This window comes from Alosa alosa, chromosome 11 (genome assembly GCF_017589495.1).
Source record: "Alosa alosa isolate M-15738 ecotype Scorff River chromosome 11, AALO_Geno_1.1, whole genome shotgun sequence".
In the NCBI taxonomy this organism is placed as follows: domain Eukaryota; kingdom Metazoa; phylum Chordata; class Actinopteri; order Clupeiformes; family Clupeidae; genus Alosa; species Alosa alosa.
In genome coordinates this window covers 27,213,000-27,235,622 of record NC_063199.1, presented here as the reverse complement: position 1 = coordinate 27,235,622, position 22,623 = coordinate 27,213,000, and the positions used below count along the sequence as shown (strand labels likewise).

General features: G+C 47.6%; 1 protein-coding gene across 1 annotated transcript in view; it reads left to right on the top strand.

Annotated features, from left to right (window-relative positions):
• LOC125302821 (A-kinase anchor protein 13-like) overlaps positions 1-22,623 on the top strand; it is a 48,032-nt gene that overhangs the window by 2,687 nt on the left and 22,722 nt on the right. The window contains exons 2-7 of the mRNA XM_048256141.1: positions 2,282-2,325; positions 8,282-8,435; positions 9,825-10,196; positions 14,039-14,225; positions 17,875-18,085; positions 18,699-22,536. Coding sequence (XP_048112098.1) covers positions 2,293-2,325; positions 8,282-8,435; positions 9,825-10,196; positions 14,039-14,225; positions 17,875-18,085; positions 18,699-22,536 — 4,795 coding nt within the window. The 5' untranslated portion in view covers positions 2,282-2,292. The remainder of the gene's footprint in view (positions 1-2,281; positions 2,326-8,281; positions 8,436-9,824; positions 10,197-14,038; positions 14,226-17,874; positions 18,086-18,698; positions 22,537-22,623) is intronic.

Here is a 22,623-nt window from a genome sequence, read left to right as displayed (position 1 = left end):
CACTTATAATGTAATATGCATGCAAATAGCACGTTTATGGCTGTCTTGTGTGTTGAGATATCACTCATACACTTGTGATGCTTGATGATGTGCTCGTTGAGTTGGAGCCAGTCAGTTGTGTCTACAGTATGGGTCAGGGTAAAGAAAAGGGACCCTTGCTTCACCTGCACTGTCTGTGCTTAAGAACCGTGCTACTGTGTGACTATATTTCACCACAGCATTTGCTGTCATGTTGTAGGAAACCCTCTTTTGCCATATCTGCAGTTTCTGTTTTAGCCAAGTGTGTGAGAAGATTTGACAATTTCATTGCAGTTATGCACGTGAAAAAGCAGATCAGGAGGGCTGTAAGTGTGTGTGGGAAGAAGTAGCTTTTTACACTCTGATGGCAATAGCTCCTCAGGAATCTCCACTGTGACAAATGCAAATGTAGGAATGTCTGGATATGGTCTGGCTTTTGTGCTCTACTCACTGTGGTCAATAGGCATGTTCTGGACCTCTTTATAGCTTTAAGCTCTTGGCGAGTGAGTTGGCGCAAAGTGAAAGAACAGCATTCAGAGGTTCACTTGTGGATATTTATGTGATGAGAGAGAGAGAGAGAGAGTGTGTGTGTGTGAGGGAGAGGGGGGGCACAAGAGAAAGTATTTGTAGCATATATGAGATGGTAAATAAGGGGATCTTGTTAACTGAAGCATCTCCAGCCAAAAGGCCTGTTTGGAGCTCTCTGTTGGGTTCTGAGATAAGGCTTTCTGTTGTATTGTGCCTTTAGACTGGTGTGTGTGTGTGTGTGTGTGTGTGTGTGTGTGTGTGTGTGTGTGTGAGAGAGAGAGAGAGAGAGTTCTTAGTTTGGTCCTAAGATGCTGCTTCTGGTTGCAGAGGGCCCTTAGACTAGAGAATGTGTTTGGAGGTCTCTGTTTGGTGCAGACAGGGGACTTCCTGTTGAGTGTGTGTGTGTGCTCCCATTTGGGTCCTGAGAGTGGACTTCCTGTTGTGTCTGGTGTTTACCCTGTCCTGACAGCTGTCCCCCATTCATAGAACAAAATTGCTTATCCCGTTCACGAGCTAATATGGTTACGCCCTTGGCTAGTGTAGCCTACGTTGCTAATCAACAGCATAGCACCCGCCACTGTCAAAACTAGTCACCACAAATCACCCGTGTAGTTCTAAACAAAATAATGAATTGAATCAAAGCAAATCTCAAAAAGGCAGCATATTTTGGCGCGCTGTAACAAGGGCAACACTTCATCTTAAAGCAGTAAGATAGCAGCACAGTGGCACATCATCTTGTATATCTGTGATAAGTGTAAACACCCCGGACTCCAGGACATGTGCTAGTGTTTATAGGAGTCACATTGGGCGTGTTTGTTCGTTTCCTCACCTTATAATGACTCTGTAACAAATGCCAATTTACTATAATTATATGAGTAGCTCTCTTTGCTAATTTATGGGTGATACATTTTTTTTTAACTCAGACTGAAATGGCTATTTTATTCTCCTCATGTAGCAGCTTTGCAGCTATGTTTAGTTTCTAGATACAAATATTGGAAAGCAGTAGATATTTGAAAGCTATACATAGTTTTTTTTTATGTTGTGAAGACTTGTAGTGAAGTTTATGGGTTAAATAGCCATAATGCAGTAGACTGGTGGTAATGACCTGTGGGATGTGTTTGTACAAGCCAGGTGGCTGTTTGGCCTTTAAATATACTGAGCACTTCCTATACTTTTTTGTTTTGTATTGCTTTTGTTTTTTAGTTTTGTTTTGTTAGTTTTTTTGTTTATTTACAACTGTCCACCTGCATTCATAGTGTTGACCTAGAGCAGTAAGTGTGTCAGAGATGTTTACCTGTCCCTCGCCATGCCAACCCACTGAGGAAGTGCACAGGCTTAATGTCTTGTTTTTTTCACTGCCTGCGTTGTTTCAGAGTTCCCACTAAGCTGATTTCCCCTGGCAGTAGTGTTTTGCACTTCAACTCCTGGGGTGTGAGTGGGTTAGTAGCTCTGTCCAACAGCAGGAGACTGACCGCTCTTCTGACCCAGGCTGGGTCAGTGGAGATTATGCTGTATATGGAGAAGGAGAAGGATCTTCTCGTCTCTGTTCTCTAGCAGACTAATGTGTGTGTGTGTGTGTGTGTGTGTGTGTGTGTGTGTGTGTGAGAGAGAGTGTTTGTGCGCACGTGTGTGTATTGTTGTGTTTATGAGTAACCCCAGCCAGTGTGCTAAATTGACTTAATTCATGTGACATTATTGTAGCATGATTCTAATCATCTCTTTTCTCTCCCTACAGTGGCTTGGGTCATGAAACTGAGTCCACAGCAAGCTCCGTTATATGTAAGTATTTTATCCTCCCCCCCCACTACTGCTCTGTGGCTACACTAACCTGCCGTAATAGCTGTTGTCTTGTTCATTTGTGTGTGTGTTTGTGAAGTTGAGGCTTGTAATTTCATTTTGAAAATTGAGTTCAGTTGCAAGTGACTTGTGGCCAAAGACAGTGCTTGTGTGGGGAAAGGTGTCAGGGGTTTTCTCTGAAGCACATGAGTAGGCTGTGGAGATTCCTGTGTGTATGTAGAGCTTTTGTTCTTGCCTGCCTACTAAAACTCATGTTTGGTGAACTTTAGCCTGAGACTGTGCACATCACAAATGCATTTCTAGATCACACACACACACGCACACACGCACACGCACTTTGAAGAATAAATACAGAAGAGGCTTTTATGATGTTACATTCATCTGCAATGATTTACATGATTATTATATCATGTGGGCAAGATATTCACAGTATTATTATTATTATCACAGTGCATAAGCATCTGCAAAATAACAAAACAATGAATGCAAAAATTACAAATTTCAGTAAAGTTAATCTATGCACAATACATAACGAAAAATACCAACATATGTAAATAAATGTGAATAATTGTTGGACCTCTATGTTTAGTTGTAAAGCTGAGGGGTCAGTCCCTTGACAATGTGCTTTTTCTATTTTCCTTTACTCTGATTGGCTGTACAAGCCAACAGGTGCACATCCATCAAACCTGAACATCAGGAAAGAGCACATATGTTGTTTACACATTCTTTTGCCCACTGCTGTTCTTGCCACTGTCACCATTCTGCTCTGGACACTGAGGCACTTTATGACTATTTTAATTGTTTCTGGTGCTGTATGAAGTTGCATTGATTGAATTCAGTTCACTCACTGTAGCCATTTGAACTGAGTTGAATGAAACCCCAAATTATAGCGGGCATCGAATGCCTAAGTGGAGGGTTCACATTATCTTTTCCTTAGGGCTTCCTCAGTTGCTTCTTCTGAGCCTTGGAACATCAAAAGTGGGCGTCATTGTCTTTGCTCCATGGGCCATCTTACTGTGGGAAAACATAATTAATAAATAAATAAATATGAAGCTGCAAATTTGGCCTCAAACGATACATGTTTGGTTACTCCAGAAATGCTAGTATCGTATACAGAGGGCTAGGTTCTTTTGCATTATCTTTAGCAATCAGAGATAAATACAGTAGATATTCAGTGGTATTAAACTGCATAGTAATGGTCACTTGTGTAACTACTTGTAACAACTTAATACCTACTAATACTAATGCAGTACTTTCTTAAACATCGGTGTAGGTCTGTTCATCTGATCACTGACTTTAGAGTAAATTACAACATCTGACCACTGGGGGCAAACTCCTCTGGATAGACCAGTCAGATCCACTGTTGTGTGCACAATTTTGGATGCTTATATTATTACTGTGAAAAAAATAAATAAAACATTTTTAATTGTAGCCAATTGGTGCAGAAGTGTGTTTGTGGTAAGAATATTTTGGTAAGAATATTTTGTGTTCACATGCATGGGACTATATATATTTGTGTGTGTGTGTGTTTGTCTGTCACCATGTATCTGTGTGCTTGTGGTAACAACTGCATGCAGTGCCTCTGCAGCTGCATCTGGTGCTACCTGTGCTTCCTGTGCCTTACAGGTGTTGCTAGGCAGCAGAAAAAACATTTTTTTTTTTTTTTTTAGAGGTTTAACTCTGTTGAGATGCGGCTAAGATGAGACTTTGCAATGTGACTTACTTCACATTGCAAAGTCTAGTTGTCCCTTAAGCCTCCCTCTGTGGACATTTCCAGATAGTGAGAAATGTATTTGTCGTAGGGTATGTGATGTAAATTGTGTGATGTAAATTGTGGGCTCTGGACAGAAACGCACATATGGTGAGCACAGTCGGCCTGGTCAGTGAGGTTCTCTTCGGAGGCCGGCAGAGCTGGCACAGTCTGGCCGTCTGGGTCACAGCTGTGGACATTATCAGAGGTCAGTGGGTTGTTCACTGTGCAGAGGCAGATTCAGCAGGATCACACAGGTGTGTGTGTGTGTGTGTGTGTGTGTGTGTGTGTCTGTGTCTGTGTGTGTGGCAAGGATGTGCATCTGTGTGTGTGTCTTTGTTTATGTTAAGGGCTTGAGTCGGTGTGTAGCCCTCATGAACCCTGTTGCCTTGCTGGGCCCTGACCCTGTGCAGTCTGGGTCAGTTTAAGAGTTCTACAGGGTGGAGTTAGAGGGCTTGGATGAAGTATATGTGCCCTGTAGAAGAGTGTTTGGACTAGAGCAAGCAGCTGAATAAAGTATTCAAACAACACAACCTTGTGTTGAACACACACACAAACACACACACACACACACACACACACACACACACACACACAGACTCACTCTCACACCGGAGGTTGTAGTTGAATGTGACATCGCAATAGCAGTGTGAGTTATATGCCTCATGAACTATAACTATATAGAGTCTTATAAAACGGACTCTTCATAAATAAATCATTTCCTCATCAGTACCTAAAAAGAGCGAGGGCTGTTCCCTCACAGGTGGTCTGTAGTAGTCTGTGTGGTTTGTTTATTTTCTGGCCTCTGGCAGCCGCACAGCCCCTACACCCCCACCCTCGCCCATATTGGGCTGCTGTTGACATCTCTACATCTCTAGGTCTAAAAATGCTCCTGCATCTGTCTGGAGCTGCCCAGCACAAATGCCCAGAAGTGCTCCAGGCCCCCGGGGGAGTCATGTGATTGACTAAAGTTTGGCGGAGGAGTCGTGTGATTGGCTGATAATGCCTTTGGGGGGCCTCGGCTTGAGGAGCGGCCGTGCGTCTGCAGCTGGTCTTGTGCACGGCTGAACGCAGCGAGCTGCATGACCTTTTGTGTCTCGATGAGTTTCTCCGCTCAAAAGCCGCCTTCTGGCCACTCTGATGGGAGTGTCTGGGAAGCGTTAGCTACCCACAGAGACCTCATGATGCCCCCACAAAGCCATTACTTCTCCCACCCCTGCAGTCACAGAGCTGTCACCGTGCTGGTTGACAAAAAAGGCAATATTGTTTGATGTGAAGTGGATTCTTGGCAGGCTAATATATGCACAATATGTAAGTTTTGTCACTTTTGTGTTTTGGCTGAGCCTGGATGCTATACTAAGACCTCTTGCATCTCTGTTTTCATGCAGACATGTACACACATCTACGACAATTAGAATCCTTATGCGAGGCGCATAAATGTCAACTGCCCATTTAAATTCTATACCTTTATTCATTCAGCAGACACCTTTTTTTCACGATTTACGTGTCAATTATCTTAGAAGGGCCATAGTCCCCGGAGCAACTCGGGGTTAAGTGCCTTGCTCAAGGGCACAGCGGTGAAAGCCGGAAGTTGACAGCTCTAGCTACTATGCTACCACGGCCCTACATTCTAAGAAAGTGTAGAGCATGTAATAGTTCTGTTGTTCTGAGACCAACAAGTTCAGCACTCAAATTGTTTTGACGCTGGCGCTCCAACTGTTCCGCTGCGGAACCATAGCGAACAATAGGAACTCTGCCGCTTTCCGCCAGCCAGTGTGGTGATCCCTGCCTTTAATGTGTGTGATCAGTGATCCAAGCCTTTGATGCAGGTATGCGATGAGTGCTCTCCTTTCAAGAGCATTTGGTTTCAGAAAACTGACAAATATATATAGAGAGAGAGAACACTAGAGAGAAGGACATAAAGCGAACAGCCAAACAAAGAGACGTGTGTGTGTGTGTGTGTGTGTGTGCGCGTGCGCGCATGTGTGTGCTGGGGTGGGCGTGGAGGCTGGGTCGTAACCTTGCTGTGTACCCGTCACCTCCTGTGTCATCACTGCATCACTGGCAGCCTCAAAAGGCAGGTGTGCTGACAGGCGAAGGACTCCACCCACTCACCTGACATCAGACTGACCGCCCCCCTGCGGAGCCAGTTCACCTCACAGCACCTGTGGTGCCTGAAGGCAGGGCCATGGCTGAGTTCTTTGTTCTCATTGTGGCTGTTTATGTTTTGTGAGCTACTATGTTTCACATGTTGTGTATTGATGTTTTGTTCATACTCTATTCATACACTTTTTTCATAAACTATCATCCATAGTTCTTATATATGTAGCTACTGTACCAATGTCTGCATATATGGCTGTATATCTTCATATACAGTCTTTGGTAGCTTCATATGCTACATATGCTGTGTAATGTATGAACTATTTTTATATAATTGTATTGTATTTTTGTGTAGTTTCTGCAGTATTGGTGTGTATTAGGCCTAGTTTTTAAATAGCTGTTAAGTAGGACATTTTATCTGTTTTTATTATTGTAGTCATTGTTGTCAACATCTGGTCTTTTGAAATGGTGCAGGCCACCTAAAGCTCAGAAGAGCAGATAAAGCACTAAATATAAAGCACAGGTCTTAGTAGATAACCCTCCACATAGCTGAACAGAGGCTTGGCAGGCAGTAGAGCCAGCCAGCTGCTAATCTAATCTGCAGCCATAGAGGGAGGCCAGTGTGGAGGCCGTGGTTTAGCATGGACGTTGTGTGGGCTGTGTGAAGGCAGTGGTTTAGCATGGACATTGGAGGGCAGGCTGTGTGAAGGCAGTGGTTTAGCATGGACATTGTGTTGGCTCTGTGAAGGCAGTGGTTTAGCATTGTGGACATTGGAGAAGGCAGTGGTTTAGCATGTTGGAGGGCAGTGGTTTAGGCAGTGGTTTAGCATGGACATTGTGTGGGCTGTGTGAAGGCAGTGGTTTAGCATGGACATTGTGTGGGCTGTGTGAAGGCAGTGGTTTAGCATGGCTTTGGAGGGCAGGCTGTGTGAAGGCAGTGGTTTAGCATGGACATTGTGTGGGCTCTGTGAAGGCAATGGTTTAGCATGGACATTGTTTAGGCTGTGTGAAGGCAATGGTTTAGCATGGACATTGTTTGGGCTGTGTGAAGGCAGTGGTTTAGCATGGACATTGTGTGGGCTGTGTGAAGGCAGTGGTTTAGCATGGACATTGGAGGGTGAGCTGTGTGATGGCAGTGGTTTAGCAGAGTTGGCCTGTGTGTTGGCTACTGGAGTTGCCTGCGAACAAACAAACAGTCTGATGGTCACGGTGTGCTGTGTGTGTAAGAGGGACCTGCAGGGGGACGGGGTTGGGTCCAGTGGAGGATGTGACCTTTAGGAGAATGTTTGCAGCCGTATCATGTGGACCTTTACTGTCAGACGTCTCTTTTCCAGCTCACACACACGCAGAGTGGTGTGGCAACATGAGAAGACGAGACCATGGCCTCAGCGAAGAGAGATAGAAAGCAAAACACACACAAGCTCTCTGTCTCTCTCTCTCTCTCTCTCACACACACACACACACACACACACACACACACACACACACACACACACACACACACACACACACACACACACACACAGAAGTCCTGTAATTACATTAGGTGGGGTAATTACAGTTGTGTCCCTGGTTGTTTATATTGCCTTGTTTTCAAGCTCAGTGGTGCTGAGTTCAGGACAGGTGCCTGTGTTATTCGAGGTTCTTAAATGTCTGATAGTGCTATTGCGCGTTGATATCCTGCTGTGTGTGTGTGTGTGTGTGTTTTTGGATATATCCATACAGCAGAAGAAGAAGATTATTTATATTTATATATTAATATTTGCATATATGTACTGTATATTTATCAGTTTCTGGCATCACATTTTGGACTGTCCTGATTTACTTTTAGTTGCTTTAGTTGCACTCTGATTACACGTTGCAAACATCTTCTCAACTTCCAATAAACACATCTACTTATAGAGCCCGTGTTTGCTGGATACACCATTCTCTGGTGTGTGTGTGTGTGTATAGTTCTCCTTTAGATGGCAGTATGTGCATACCTCAGTGTGTGGAAATATATTCTGTGTGTCTGTATTTGTATGCATGTATTTATGTTAATTGATGTCTGATTTTGTGTGTGTGTGTGTGTGTGTTCTCCTTCCTCAGGGTGAGTGTGTGCTGACAGTCCAGCTGTGTGATGATGAGTGCGGTGAGGAAGAGGAGGAGGTGGAGTTCTATCTGCTGTTCGCAGGCTCCACTCAGCGGCATTTGGCTAGCACCCTCCGGATCAGTCAGGTCACCCTGCAGGCCATCTGTCCAGGTGAGTCCCCCTAACCCCTACACCTTCATCCAGGTGAGACACATTACTCGTCCAGGTGAGACAAATTAACCCCAACACACTTGTCCAGGTGAGACAAATTAACCCCAACACCTTCATCCAGGTGAGACAAATTAACCCAAACACACTTGTCCAGGTGAGACACATTAACCCCAACACACTTGTCCAGGTGAGACAAATTAACCCAAACACACTCGTCCAGGTGAGACACATTAATCCCAACACACTCGTCCAGGTGAGACACATTAATCCCAACACACTCGTCCAGGTGAGACACATTAACCCCAACACACTTGTCCAGGTGAGACAAATTAACCCAAACACACTCGTCCAGGTGAGACACATTAATCCCAACACACTCGTCCAGGTGAGACACATTAATCCCAACACACTCGTTCAGGTGAGACACATTAATCCCAACACACTCGTCCAGGTGAGACACATTAACCCCAACACACTCGTCCAGGTGAGACACATTAACCCCAACACACTCGTTCAGGTGAGACACATTAACCCCAACACACTCGTCCAGGTGAGACAACAAGAGTAATTAATGTAGCTGTGCAGCCAGATGATGTAATCAAAGGTAATGTACAGGCCTCTGCGAAAAATATGATTTTTATCAGGTTGAGTTTCTTTTACTGTGTATGGGAAAAACAAGTGGCTCTGGGACCAGTTGGATGAGATGGCCAAATTCGTATCCAACTCTCATAAGCAACTGAACTGGTGAAATATACTGCACCGGAGGTGAAATGTGGCATAGATTTGCCAATTTGCCAGTATTCAATGAATGCCTAGTGTATACAAAATAGAAATGTTTATACACATTATAAAGTTTTTTTGTAAAACAACTTGAACCATTGTTATTAACACTATTTTGCTTAACATAGGCTTACCCATTCTTAAACAGAAACTGTCAAAACTATTGTAATTCTGTATGTTGCTTTGGACGAAAGTGTCTGCCAAATTACCATAACCATAATAACCAACACATGGGGCTTGTGGGCTTGCTTTATGCTTGGTTGCTAATACATGAACAGAAGCTTTCAGCTAAGGCTTACTACATGCTAAAATAAACACAGTGACCACAGGTGTGTTGTTCATCCACTGAGCAATGTGTGTGCAGTTGATGTGTTTAAAGACATGCTTCACTGAGAAGTTCAGTTCAGATATACATTACCAAGTAAGACATGTGTAAACAGAACCGGTTTTCGACCTCACTTTATCATACATAGCCTACTGTTGCAGCCTGGAATATAAGTTCTGCTTTATTACCATAAATAGAAATTCTCTCTCTCTCTCTTTCTCTTTGTCTTTCTCTTTGTCTTTCTCTTTCTCTCTCTCTCTCTCTCTCTCTCTCTCTGTCTCCAGCTCATGACTCCAGTGAGGTGGTGCAGGTGACCCTGTGTTCTGCGCGGCCGGGTGGCTCGGTGGATGCCCTGGCTGAAGAATGTTTCCAGTTTGTGCAGGACCTGGCCTGGGACATGGCCCAGTTCCTGGTGAGCAGGGCTGGCGGTGGTGGTAGCGAAGGCAGCCAGGAGGGGGCGCTGTTGCTGGACGAGTGTCAGATCCCCCTGCAGGAATGCGAGTGGCTGGACTCCAACCTGGCGCAGGCGCTGCGGCACCTGCAGCTGCCACACGGCTGGAGTGTGCTGGACACAAAGATGGGCGTGCACGCCGACGACACTCCGGTGGATGCACCTCTGAGCATAGACGACCGTCCTCACGTCAGCACAGGACTGGGTGAGTCTGCCTCCACTTGCAGAACTTTTTTTTTGGGGGGGCAGGAAGCGAGTGGGAGAGAGAGTTGGGGGTTCCGGAAAGGACCACGGGCGGAATCGAACCTGGCGTACGGTGCAGGTGCCACAGCTGGGGCCCACTTGCAGAACTTTAAACCTGCGAACATTTGTTAGACATCTGCTCCAAATTGTTGTCAGAAGATGAATGGCACATTAGAAGATGATGAGGACAGAGATGGGAGACTACACTTATTTTAAGGGTTGCTGGCCATGACCTTTGACCCTTCAGGTGCAAGAGGTTACCACTTTCCAGGGCTTACGGGAAATGTTGCAATTTATAGTAATGCCCTATGGTCTGCATGGTGCTACAGTAGCCTTGCAGCACATGATGAACTAGGAGCTAGAGGTCAGTGTTCAGGATCCATAACTCACAGCTGTAGCACACATGATGCCTGAAAGATGTGTCTGTCTGTCTTTTGGGTGAGAATCTCTATCTCTGTCTCTGCCTATAGGACAAAGAAATGTAATGGATATACAGTATTTACCTGTTATTGTACATCATTGTTGGTTGTGTTTGTCTTTATTAGGTTGTTTATCTTTGACACCTTGGTCATGGTCTTTTATAACATGCTATGTATAGCTACATCTGGCTCAAGATTGTAAATAGTGTCTGGACCACCCAGGGGAATATCACCCTTAAACCTTTAAATAGTGGTGTGTGTGTGTGTGTGTGTGTGTGTGTGTGTGTGTGTGTGTGTGTGTGTGTGTGTGTGTGTGTGTGTGTGTGTTGTTGGAACAGAAGCGCTCTTAAAGCCTGAAATAGACTTATAGAGACATGCTGTTCTGTGTGAGGAGACAGAGCAGTGTCTGAACACGCTTGAGGGTCTCGAGTGGTCAGTTTGAATGCAGTCATCACAAGGAAGAGACTGTACATTGGTCTTGTATCATCAACTGTTCAAAATGGGAAAAGTTTTCACTAGTTGTTGAATAGTCCGGGAAGTGAATGTGAAGTATCGAATGCTAGCATTTGATTTGACAAGACTGATGGCAGTTTATAGACTGTCTGCATTGTGGGTGTTGTTTGATACTTATTTACAACTATATTGCTGTTGTTATTTTTACAATATCTTACAGAAGAAAAAAAAAAGGTTTCAGTGCTGATAGTATGGTACTGTAGGCTGGTTACTTTAGGCTTGGTGTGTGTGTGTGTATGTGTGTGTTGTTTGGACATGTTTATTCGTCTCCCAGAGAGAAGTGACTTCCTCCTACTACCTCTATAAGTGGGTTGCCATACCATACCAAGTGTATTCACTGAGTAAGAATGTGATGCAGAGCTCAGCACCCCTCCCCCCATAACACTCAGAGTTCAATGTCAGGCAATCAAAAAGTAAACATTTCCACCATTACTGAAATGGTCCTACTTGTCTGGTCTGCCTTATTGTGTGTGTGTGTGCCAGCTATGTGCCTTTTTTTATATGTGTTTCTGTGTGTCCATGTCCTTATCTGTTGACCTTTTGACCCCTGGTTAACGTGTTAGAGTGTTTTGTCAGTGTGCCAGAGGTAATGAGAGGAATTGATCGGCACACAGAGCTGATGAAGGGCTCAGAGTGTGACTGATATAGGGAAACATGCCACCAGAAACACACCACTGGTTAGTGAGTGTGTGTGTGTGTGTGTGTGTGTGTGGATTTCTCTCTCTCTGCATGTACGTGTGTGTACGTATTTCCTTTAATACGATGCATGGGGCAGTGATGAATATGTCCATGGAGGGGACCCTAGCAGCCACCCTTGACGGCAGCAAAACTGTACTATGGGCAGGCTAAACAGGGCACATACCGCTGAACTGAAGGGTTCCGTTCGCGGAGCATTTTCTGCAACAGTTAGCTTCCATTACAGTCAATGGAACTGGCTACATCAGACGTGATTGTGCCGCACACATTCAAAATAATTAGAGAAGTCTTCTAAAACTATTTTTTACACTCCGCGAATGGAATGCTTCAGTTGCGCACCCTGATGCAGCCCAGCTGTAAGCCCTCAAAGACCGTCTCTGTGTGTGTTGGTCACAGAACCTCACTTCAGCCAGCAGAAGTGATCTCCGTCTGTGAAGTTTTGCATGAAACCCTGCTCAGCAATTTGTGTGTGTGTGTGTGTGTGAGAGAGAGAGACATAAACAGAGAGGGAGAGAGAGAGAGACAGAAAGGTTGTGTATGTCCACATGTGTTAATGTGCTTGTGTGTATTTGCCAGTGTGGTTGCCCAGTTGTGAGATCCTGTCTGCAGTTCTGGCATTTCCTGCAGCTGGTTTGTGTGTTGGATCAGTCTTGTGTGTGTGTGTGTGTATTGGATCAGATGTGTGTGTGTGTGTGTGTTGTGGGGGGGGTCAGATGTGTGTGTGTGTGTGTGTGTGTGTATTGGATCAGATGTGTGTGTGTGTAGCTGGTGTCTGGTACCTGTGCCAGACGTGAAACTGGACGCTCAGTGGACATCCACTCTGGGCCACTGGTGCTCGCTGACTCACCACTCACCCTTTCCTCCACTTGGCTGCCATGTAGCCTGTTTCTCACACCTCCACATGCAGCCTCTTCCTCCACCTCGATCTCACAACCTGCTTCCTCTCTTGCTATCTACCTGCCTCTTCCTCCAGTACTATCTCACAACCTGCTTCCTCTCTTGCTATCTACCTGCCTCTTCCTCCAGTTCTATCTCACGACCTGCTTCCTCTCTTGCTATCTACCTGTCTCTTCCTCCAGCTCTATCTATCTCTCACACTTGTGTGCTCTCTCTCCCTCCCTCTTTCTCTCTTTCTTTCTCTCTCTCCCCTTCTCCCTCCTCTCTTTCTTACTACCCCCTCTATCTCCCTCCCTCCCTCTCTGCTCCCCCCCCTCTTCACCCCCACGTCCTCCTACCCCCCCTTCTCTCCCACTCTTTATTTGTTGGCATAGTGTGAGGCATTCATGGCACTGTCCGGCTTTGTGGAGACTTCCACTATATTCCCCTCTCTCTCTCTTTCTCTTTCTCTCTCTCTCTCTCTCGCTTTCTCTCTCTCTCTCTCTCTCTCTCTCTCTCTCTCTCTCTCTCTCTCTCTCTCTCTCTCTCTCTTTCTGTGTGTGTGTTTCCCCTGCCAAATCCCAGAAATATGTCTTGCTGCCCTGTGGGAATTCCACCACATTGTCTGTGCTCAGAGCCGACCTGGACTGGGGACCTTCGCAGGAAAACAGCAGTGGCAGCAGCAGATGTGTTTAATTCCACCACTGATGGGAATGTTGATCATGTTGTTGTTTTTTTATTATCTAGTTTTATTTAGTTCAATGTTCTTCTTTTTTCCTCCCTCCTCATACTTTGCAAACTCTTTGTCAAAGTTATCTACACACACACACACACACACACACACACACACACACACACACACACACACATACAAAGATAGAGAGAGGTACATGAACCCTGTGATGTACCGGGCGAAAGCTGATGAGCAAATCGGAAATATTGAGTACAGTCCACTTCAGCCTATATTTGGAGAGACCATAACACCCCAGGAAATGCTGTTTGCACAGTCAGTCTTTCTGGGGGAGGGGCTTAGTGGGTGAGAGGGCTGGAGAGACGCCATTGGCTGATTTTTTTTTTTTTTTTTTTTTTTTTTTTTTTTTTATAGAAGAGGGTGATACTGTCATGTTAGAAAGGACTTATCTTGTGGTGTAGTCAGTCATCTATGCAGTCTGTGGTGCAGGGCATCTGCTTGAGAAAGGAACAGAAGTGTGTGTTTTACATGTGTGTATGTAACATCTGAAGGAGAGCTAAAGCACTGCTGTCTGCTCACCTTCCTCACCCTCATCCTCCTCTTCCTCAGGCGGCGGGCAGCCGGACACCCTCCTGCACTTCGCGGCGCGGCGAGGTCTCCGTCAGGTGGCCCTGTTCCTGCTGGAGCAGCCGGGCGGATGGGAGGCGCTAGGACACCCCAACCAGCACGGACGCACGCCGGCACGGGAGGCCCACAAGCACGGACACACACAGCTGCAGGAGCTGCTCTCTGACCAGTGAGTCTCTCATGCAGACATCGCACACACACACACACACACACACTTATACACACACGCACACACTGTCTCACACACACACTGTCTCTCTCTCACACACACACTGTTTCTCACACACACACACACACACACACACACACACACACACACTGTCTCTCACACACACACACTGTCTCTCACACACACACTGTCTCTCTCACACACACACACTGTCTCTCTCACACACACACACTGTCTCTCTCACACACACACACTGTCTCTCTCACACACACACACTGTCTCTCTCACACACACACACTGTCTCTCTCTCACACACACACACTCTCTCTCACACACACACACACTGTTTCACACACACACACACACATATACACACTGTCTCACACACACACACACACACACTGTCTCACACACACATGCACACACTGTCTCTCTCTCACACACACGGTCTCTCTCTCACACACACACACACACACACACACACACACACACACACACACACAGTCTCTCACAAAAAGCACAAATACGCATATGTACTTTAATTACACACATACAACACTTTTTTCTCACTTATTTCCAGTAGTCACTGTTGACAAATACCATGCGTCACATCATGTCTGTTGTCTAACTATCATTGGGCATATGAAGCCTTGGGAACACTGTGGGAACTGAAGAGCTGGTGTTTTGTGTGCTTGAGCTGATGTTGACACATGTTCAGAGCGGTGACTGCAGTAGAGATAAATGTGTGTGTGTGTGTGTGTGTGTGTGCTTGTGGCACACAGGGACACCCTGTACTGCTCTCAGTGCCTTGTTGTCCTTCCTGCAGTGTAATGCTGACTGCCAGAGAAAAAGCTTCAAACCAGACATGCATATTTGCATATTTGAATGTCTCTCTATTTGAATGTCTGAGTGACATGCCTTGATGAAGATACAAGTGGATGTTGGGTGTATAGTAGACGTGTTGCATGTATGTTTGTGTGGGTGTCCTCTGGGGGAGGATTACATCTAAATTAACGTGTTCCAACCAATTTCCTTCTGCTTTTTCCTAACCTGTGAGAACACATCTCTGAGATAGGAACATGACTAAGAAGAGGGTGAAAGATTGATCCTGTCTCTGGAGTGGACAGTACTGGATAAATCCCCTGCTTGTCCGGCCACTGAGCAGATTTATCCTCTAGCTGTTCCCCCCTTCACCTCCAGCATCATCACTAACCCAGATTTACTCCCCTCTCTCTCTGCCCCTCACCTTCAGCAGCTAAAAGAGGAAGACGAGGGCAAGCAGTCAGGGGGGAAACGCCACAGGGCACCTGGGTGGGTGAACTGCTGGGACAGGGAGGGAGAGGGAGGCAGAAAAACAACAGTACAAGTTGTTACACTGCCTTGTTTTGTGCTTTGGTAACACTAGCTACGGCCAAGCTAATAAAGCAACGTTGAATTTAATTGAATTTAATTAAATTGGCAGAGAGAGGAAAAAAAAGAAGGAAAAAAAAGAGAAGACAGAGGGAAAGAGAAATGGAGTGAGAGAGAGAACTAGAGCGTCAACATGGCCAACACTTCCTGTGCCCCCCCCCCCCCCATCCTCATGGCTGTCACATGGACCACAGGACCCCTGATCCCACACTCAATCCAGAACTGGCCAAACCCTGGGAAGCTTTAAAAAAAAAAAAAAAAAACATCCGTGATTGGACATAATTTAAAAGATCACTTGGACATTGTCATTTTAATGTCCTTTTTCATTTTAAAGGCCTTTTTTATTCATGTGAAACTATTTCTTACCCTAGAAGAGAACGTGTAGTGACCATTCCCCCTCATTTCCTGTTCGGACACACACTACTGAGAGTCCTGTCCTCAGTGTGTGTCACCAGGAGAAACTCCACGTAAGTGTAGTAACGGGTGGAATTAAGAAGTGGAGGTGGACAGTCACACACAGTGGACACTCAGTTTTCAGTCACACTGATTAAGCTCTTCAAAGCAGTGGGGTTTGGTTCACAGTATGTGTAAAAAAAAATACCAGCGCATTAGTATGCAGTTTGCCATCTTGTTCAGTCGTTAGCCTACGCTGTGTGTGTGTGTGTGTGTGTGTGTGTGTGTGTGTGTGTGTGTGTGTGTGTGTGAGAGAGAGTGTGTGCGAGTGCAGGTGGGTGTGTGTGTATTTTGACACTGATGGATCATTTACCAACTCCTACAACATCAGCCCTGTGAACTTCAGTCATAACACTGTGCCATTGTTGTGACACACTCACAGACACATCTCACGCCCTTCCTCATAACATGACAGATTTATAAAACTGTTTCATCTGGGGGATCTCTTTCTCTTTTTCCTGTATTCTATCTTTCTTCTATCTTTTATCCTTATTTCTTCTTTCCAAAACACATCTTTCCCAAAGTGCATGAGTGAATGAGTGTTAAATGAATGTTGACTTATCTTTGCGTAATGTGAAGCATTTCTTTGTACTTTTATGACATCCACTGACTGCATGTCTCGGGATCAGCTGATTGTCATTGACCTCACCATCAATATAGCCTTTAGAGGCAACACTGTGAATAACTCTTTCTTGTCACAGCATGTTCTCATAAAGACATGGAGGGGAAAAATGGCTGCTAAGAATGGCAACAGTTAGTCAGTTAGGCTTTAACCCCTTTTTACAATGTTTTCAAACCACCACTCATTTCATTTATTTTTGTCTCTGCATTCTGTCTTTATTTCACCTCAATGACCCGAATGACCGAATGACTGATATGACTTGACTTGTGTTGGTTTGTGAGGTTTCTAATTATTGACACTATTCAGTTGTCAGGTCGCTGAGGCCAAAAATATGGGAGAGTTGGGGGGGGGGGGTTCTGACCTTTGATCTCCTTTCACTCCTTTTATCCTCCTCTCCCTCTCTGTTCTCCATTTCTTTCTCTATCTCTCTCCATCTCTCTCTCCTCTCTCTCCCTCTCTCCCTCCCTCCCTCCCTCCGCTCTCAGACTGACGCAGTCTTTCACTCTTCCGACTCATATTGTTCCTCTTGTCCATGACAGCGTTGCACTAAATAGGTTGCCCAGTTCCCTTCATTGTTATGATTGTGCTCATTTGGTAGGCAATAAAGCCTCCCCCTCCCCCATACACCAGGCCCATACACAGCTGAAGCAGGAAGTCTGTTTTTAATCTTAGTACACACACTCTATTTCTGAATTCCCTGTGTGTGGGTGTGCACTGCTCAGTGCTGCTGATTAAAACAGGTTTTATTTAAAGTTGTGTAACATGTTTTATGCTTTATATGTAAAGGTTTATTGTTGTTCAGTGGCTGTGGACAATCAGAGAGGTGTACCTGCAGGGTATCCTGGAAAAAAAACATTTGATTAAGTCATGAAGTTGAATTACCTGAAAGATATGTGTGTGTGTGTGTGTCACACAAACACATGTGGCTGTGTGTCTGAGAGTTTGCATGTATGTGTGTCTTTTGTATGAGTGTGTGTGTGTGTGTGTGTGTGTGTTACTGGGTGTGTATGTGTGTGTGTGTGTGTGTGTGTATGCCAGTTTGAGGAGACTTTGTGTGGTTTGTTTAGTAGGTGTGGACTGGCTTGTATGAATCACTCTCATGTGACCCTGTCCTCCGCCTGTTTTAATCCCTCTGGGGTGTTTTCTCTCTCTCTCTTGACTCAGGGAAGAGCTCTCGTCTCTCTCGTCTCTTTCGGACACACGCAGGTCCAGGGAGCGCCACGTCTACCCAGGAGGCCGAGGGTGTCTGCACCACCACCCCGATCTCGACACCTACACGCTCACGCAGCGCGTCTGCCCGGGCAGCCCCCCTCCCACCTTACAGAGGGAGGTCCAGGACTTTCAGAGGCTCATCCATCGCCACCGAGATGGAGAGGTGAGACCTGTTTGAGCCACGTGGTGGTGGGACGTCACTCGGCGCCTATCCCACAGGAACTGACAGCTGTCTGCTTCTGTGTGGGTGTGTCTTAGTGCATGTAGAGGTGCATTCATGTGTGCAGAGGTGGCATTTGTAGAGCTCGGTTTCAGGGCAGTCAGACCAACGATCAGCTTCTCCGAAGATCGTCCTTGTATGGGTTCTGTGCTGAATATGTACTTGATTTTTTATTTTTATTGTATTATTATTAGTATTATATAATATATTATAATATATATTATGTGTTCTTTTTTGTTTTTCCTTTCCGTAACATTACTGCAGGGCAACTTTTTGTTATTGTTTTCAGTGTTCATATTATGCAGTGTTATGCAGTGAGCTTTGGATTTAGCATCAGATCTGCTTTTTGTTTAAGTTATTAGTTCTTTGGTAGTTGTTGTATGTCTGTGTGTGCTGATTGTGTTTGTGGCTTCATGCTGTTTGCTGTTTGCTTTATGCCCATGCCATCGCATGCTTCTTAATATGTACCAGTGGAAAGTTGATGGCCATGGGGGTCTCAGAGAACTGACTGCTGTGTGTGTGTGTGTGTGTGTGTGTTCGTTCCCCACTGCTGCAGGGTGACGTGGAGCTGCAGCAGCAGTTAGAGAAGCTGTATCCTGCCACAGGAAACCGCGACGATAGAGCCGGGAAGGGTCGAGCCAACGGCTCATCACGCCGCACGCCCAAACGCAAGCGAGGCAAGAAGGGCCAACACAACAACAACAACAGCAGCAGCAGCAGCAGCAGCAGCAACACAGAGACCCACAGAACCGCAGACCCGTCCCCGGGGGTCCCGAGAACCGAGTCCACGGCCAACCATGTCAGCGTGGCGGCCGCCAGCCGCGGGCTCTGTTCAAACGGGGAACGAGCAAGGGAAGGCACAGAGGAGGAGACGAGGGCTGGACCTGACAGAGAGCCACCGTCATCGCCACCAGCGGAGGCTGTAGAGGAGCACCGCGGCGCGGCGGAGGTCAGTAGGGAGACGGAGAGGCGGCCGCCCCAGGTGTCTGTTTCCGGGGCCAGCCCAGCAGGACAGATAGAGGAAGCCGAGAGCGAGGAGCGCACAGTTCGACACGCGCCGCCACAGCTCGCACCCGACAGGCGGTCGCCATTGCTACCACCACCACCACCACCAGTAGTCACAGCAGCGGCAAAAGAGCAGCCAAAACAGGAAGAGAGAAGTGAGGGGGGAGAGGAGAGCTCAACCGCAGACTTCACCATGGGCCAAGCCCAGACCCAGCAACCGCAGGAGGAGCAGGAGGAGCCTGGAGGGGGGGAAACGAGAGACGGAGGGAGGGGGAACAAGAGTACAAAAGTTCCGCTCAGTCACGCGAGTGAGCCACAGACGAGCGGCACACTCAGGACGCAGGAAACAGAGCCGGACTCAGCCGCCGCCGACGACAACGCCATGCAGCCGACGCCTCTCACAGCCACAGCGGTCGGCAACGGTCACCAGGAAGACCCGAGCACATGGAGAATCGCTTCCAGAGGAGCAGAGGACGTTCGTCTCGGTTCTCACGCCGAACGGTCGGACGGCAAGTGGCCAGAGGAAAAGGAAATGGCCGAGGAGGAGCGGGCAGACTTGGCCGACGCTCCTGAGGAAAGCACAGAGACTCAGTTGGTGGAGAACTGGACAGACATGGGAAAAGAGCCGACTGGAGCGGTCGAGGAAGGGGCAGAGAAGGCGGGGGAGCCCGGTGAGACGGCTGGTCAGAGGACTCTCAGATTGGACGCACACACAGAGGACGGCGGCAGAACAGAGAGCGACACACATGGCCGCGTCTCCGGATCTCCTAGCGGGCAGCAGGAAATGGCCTTGACCGCCAGCCTCAGCGAGAAGCCCCTTCTCAGCACTGAACCTTCGCCTGAGATGGGATCGAACAGCGCAAGCCAACATGCCATTAGCAACCAAGGAGACGCACTCAGCGACGACAAAAGCTCTCACGGACTCACAGACACACACACGGACAGAAGCCTTAAAGAAACGTTGTCCAGTCCAGTTGAGGAGCAGTTGGATCTGTCTGTCAGTCTTGGACCTGGAGTGGCTACTGGACCGGACCACTTGCCTGAACTGGATGGTACCAACTGGGCTCCAGTGTCCTCACAGGCCTGTGTGAGTGGACAGGAGAGTCCGGGGAACCTTGGTATCGCCGAGACAAGTGACGGAGACGTGTCCAGTGAGGGAACTAATCGGATCACGGGGACTGAATGCGCAGAGACGACGCCCACAGATCGAAATGCAGACAAGGAAGAGCAGTCCAATCACAGCCTGGAGGGGGAAGAGCAGGGCTGTGATTGGTCTGTTCCTGCACACCTCTCAGGTGAGGTGCAGGAGCTGTCGTACGCCGCAGTGGTGAAGCGGTGCTTGACGTCTGAGCAGGACGAGGGAAAGGAAGAGGGAGAGAGCGAAGAGGAAAGAAAACAACAACAGGACAATGAGGAGGAGAAGTGCACAGTTCCGGAGGAATTCCCCCTCTCGCCTGTACCCTCAGGAGAACCCGGAAAGCACTCTGAGCAGGACTCCTCGGCAGGCTCTGAGTCGCCCACACACACAGAGCCGGACGCACACACAGGTGCTGGAGCTTTTTCACACACCGAGCAGGACGAGCACGCAAGCGCTCTCACACACACGCAGCCACACACACCAGGTGCTGAACGTTTCACAGACTCTGAGCCACACACACCAGCAGGTGCTGAATCTGACACACGCACAGAGTTGGACGACAGGGTGGTCACTGAGTCACACACCGCTCCCGAGACTGACCAGAGAGCAGAGGAGGAGGTGGTTGTTTCCGCTGAAGAGGGGGAGCTGAACAGACCAGAGCAGGCGACAGAAATCATCGCAAGAGGAACTAGTCCTAAAGCACATGCAGCACAGAGTCAGGGGACGGTTCCTGAAACGCTGACCGCAGAGACCGAGAAAAAAGTTCCTGAAACACACATAGTACAGAGCGAGGGAACGGTTCCACAAAAGTATCCGAGCGAAGGGATGGGTTCTATGACGGACAGAACCCAGAGCGAAGGGGGCCATCTTGGCTCTCAGCCAGGGCAGAGTGACGAGGCTCCTCTTGAAATTCTCCCAGTACAGAGGGAAGGGACTGAGTCTTTGGCACAGCCACTACAAATGGACGGAGGAGCCGCCGTCTTACCGCACACACAAGATGGAGGTACGGAAGCCCCTCAGGAACACACAGACTTGAGTTTAGCTCCGGATGCCGATTCTGGAGAGGAGGGGTCCAGCGAGATGCTCTCCACTCCTCTGTGGGAAGAGGATGAAACGGCCGCCGAGTCCCAGGTGGAGTTGCGGAGTCCAGGGAAGCGGATGGCCGAAGAAGGACGAGGCTCATCCGAAGACGCAGAGGGCCATGGGTCACTCGAGTTTGGGCTCTCCGAGACTCGACAGGGCTCACAGAGAACCGAAACTCTGGCCTCCTGTCAGCATGGACAGGCATCTTCTGAGTGTGGGTTGTGTGTGTGTGATGATGGACCTGTGGCCCCAGCGGAGCAGCCGTCTCCAGAGGGGTCAAGGCCAACGGAAGGTTCCAGTATGGAATGGGTTCAGGTTGCTACAGAGACTGCAGTCGAGGGATGTAGTGAGGATTCTGAGTCACTCGATAGGAGTGAGAAGGGTATTGAAGATTCTAAAGGGGAGAGTGTATGTAGGGAGGCAGACACACACACCCTTGCTGGAGGTCTGCACCCCAACCCTCCAGAAGAGGCCTCCGGCAGCACCAGGGGTCCTGCTGTAGAGCCATGCCCAGTGGAGCTCACCCTTTCTGGGGATGCACACGCTGAGGCCCCCTGCCTCAAAGCTTCAGAGAGCAGTGTTGAGGACACCGACGCAAACACAAGCCTAAATGAGACAAAGACTTACGCAGACACAACTGTAAATGAGACTGAATCTCACACACACACATCCCAGACAGAGACAGAGAGACACACACACACATCCCAGCGCGAGACTTGCACACACACACTCGTGAACGACTCAGAGGCACATGCACACAAGAGCCCAAGTGACACGGACACTCACACACACTTGATCTCGAACAAGATGCAAACGGACACACACACGAGCCAAAGTGATCCCCAGGCACACACACAGCTGAACCAATGCAAATCAGAACCAGTAGCAGACGGTGCTGACCCAGACACGGAGGCCCGAGTGGATACTCAGGCCGACAGCTCTGTGGATGTAGACCTTGTTCCGGATGTCGTTGATGAGGCGTGTCCCGACGACTCCTCCCAGGACGTCACCCAGGAGTCTCAGGACACACACCTGAGCTCGCACAGGGAGCTGGAGACACACACACTCCCACAGTCAGGAGCTCACCTGGAGACACACACCCATCTGGACAGAGACACACTCCCGGAGTCAGGAGGTCACCTGGAGACAAGCTCCACACTAGGAGCAGGTAAGACAACGTTAATTTAAGCTCACCTGTGTTTCTTTTGTCTTAAAGGAAAATTCCGGTATTTAGCACTTTGAGTCCCTTTTCTGG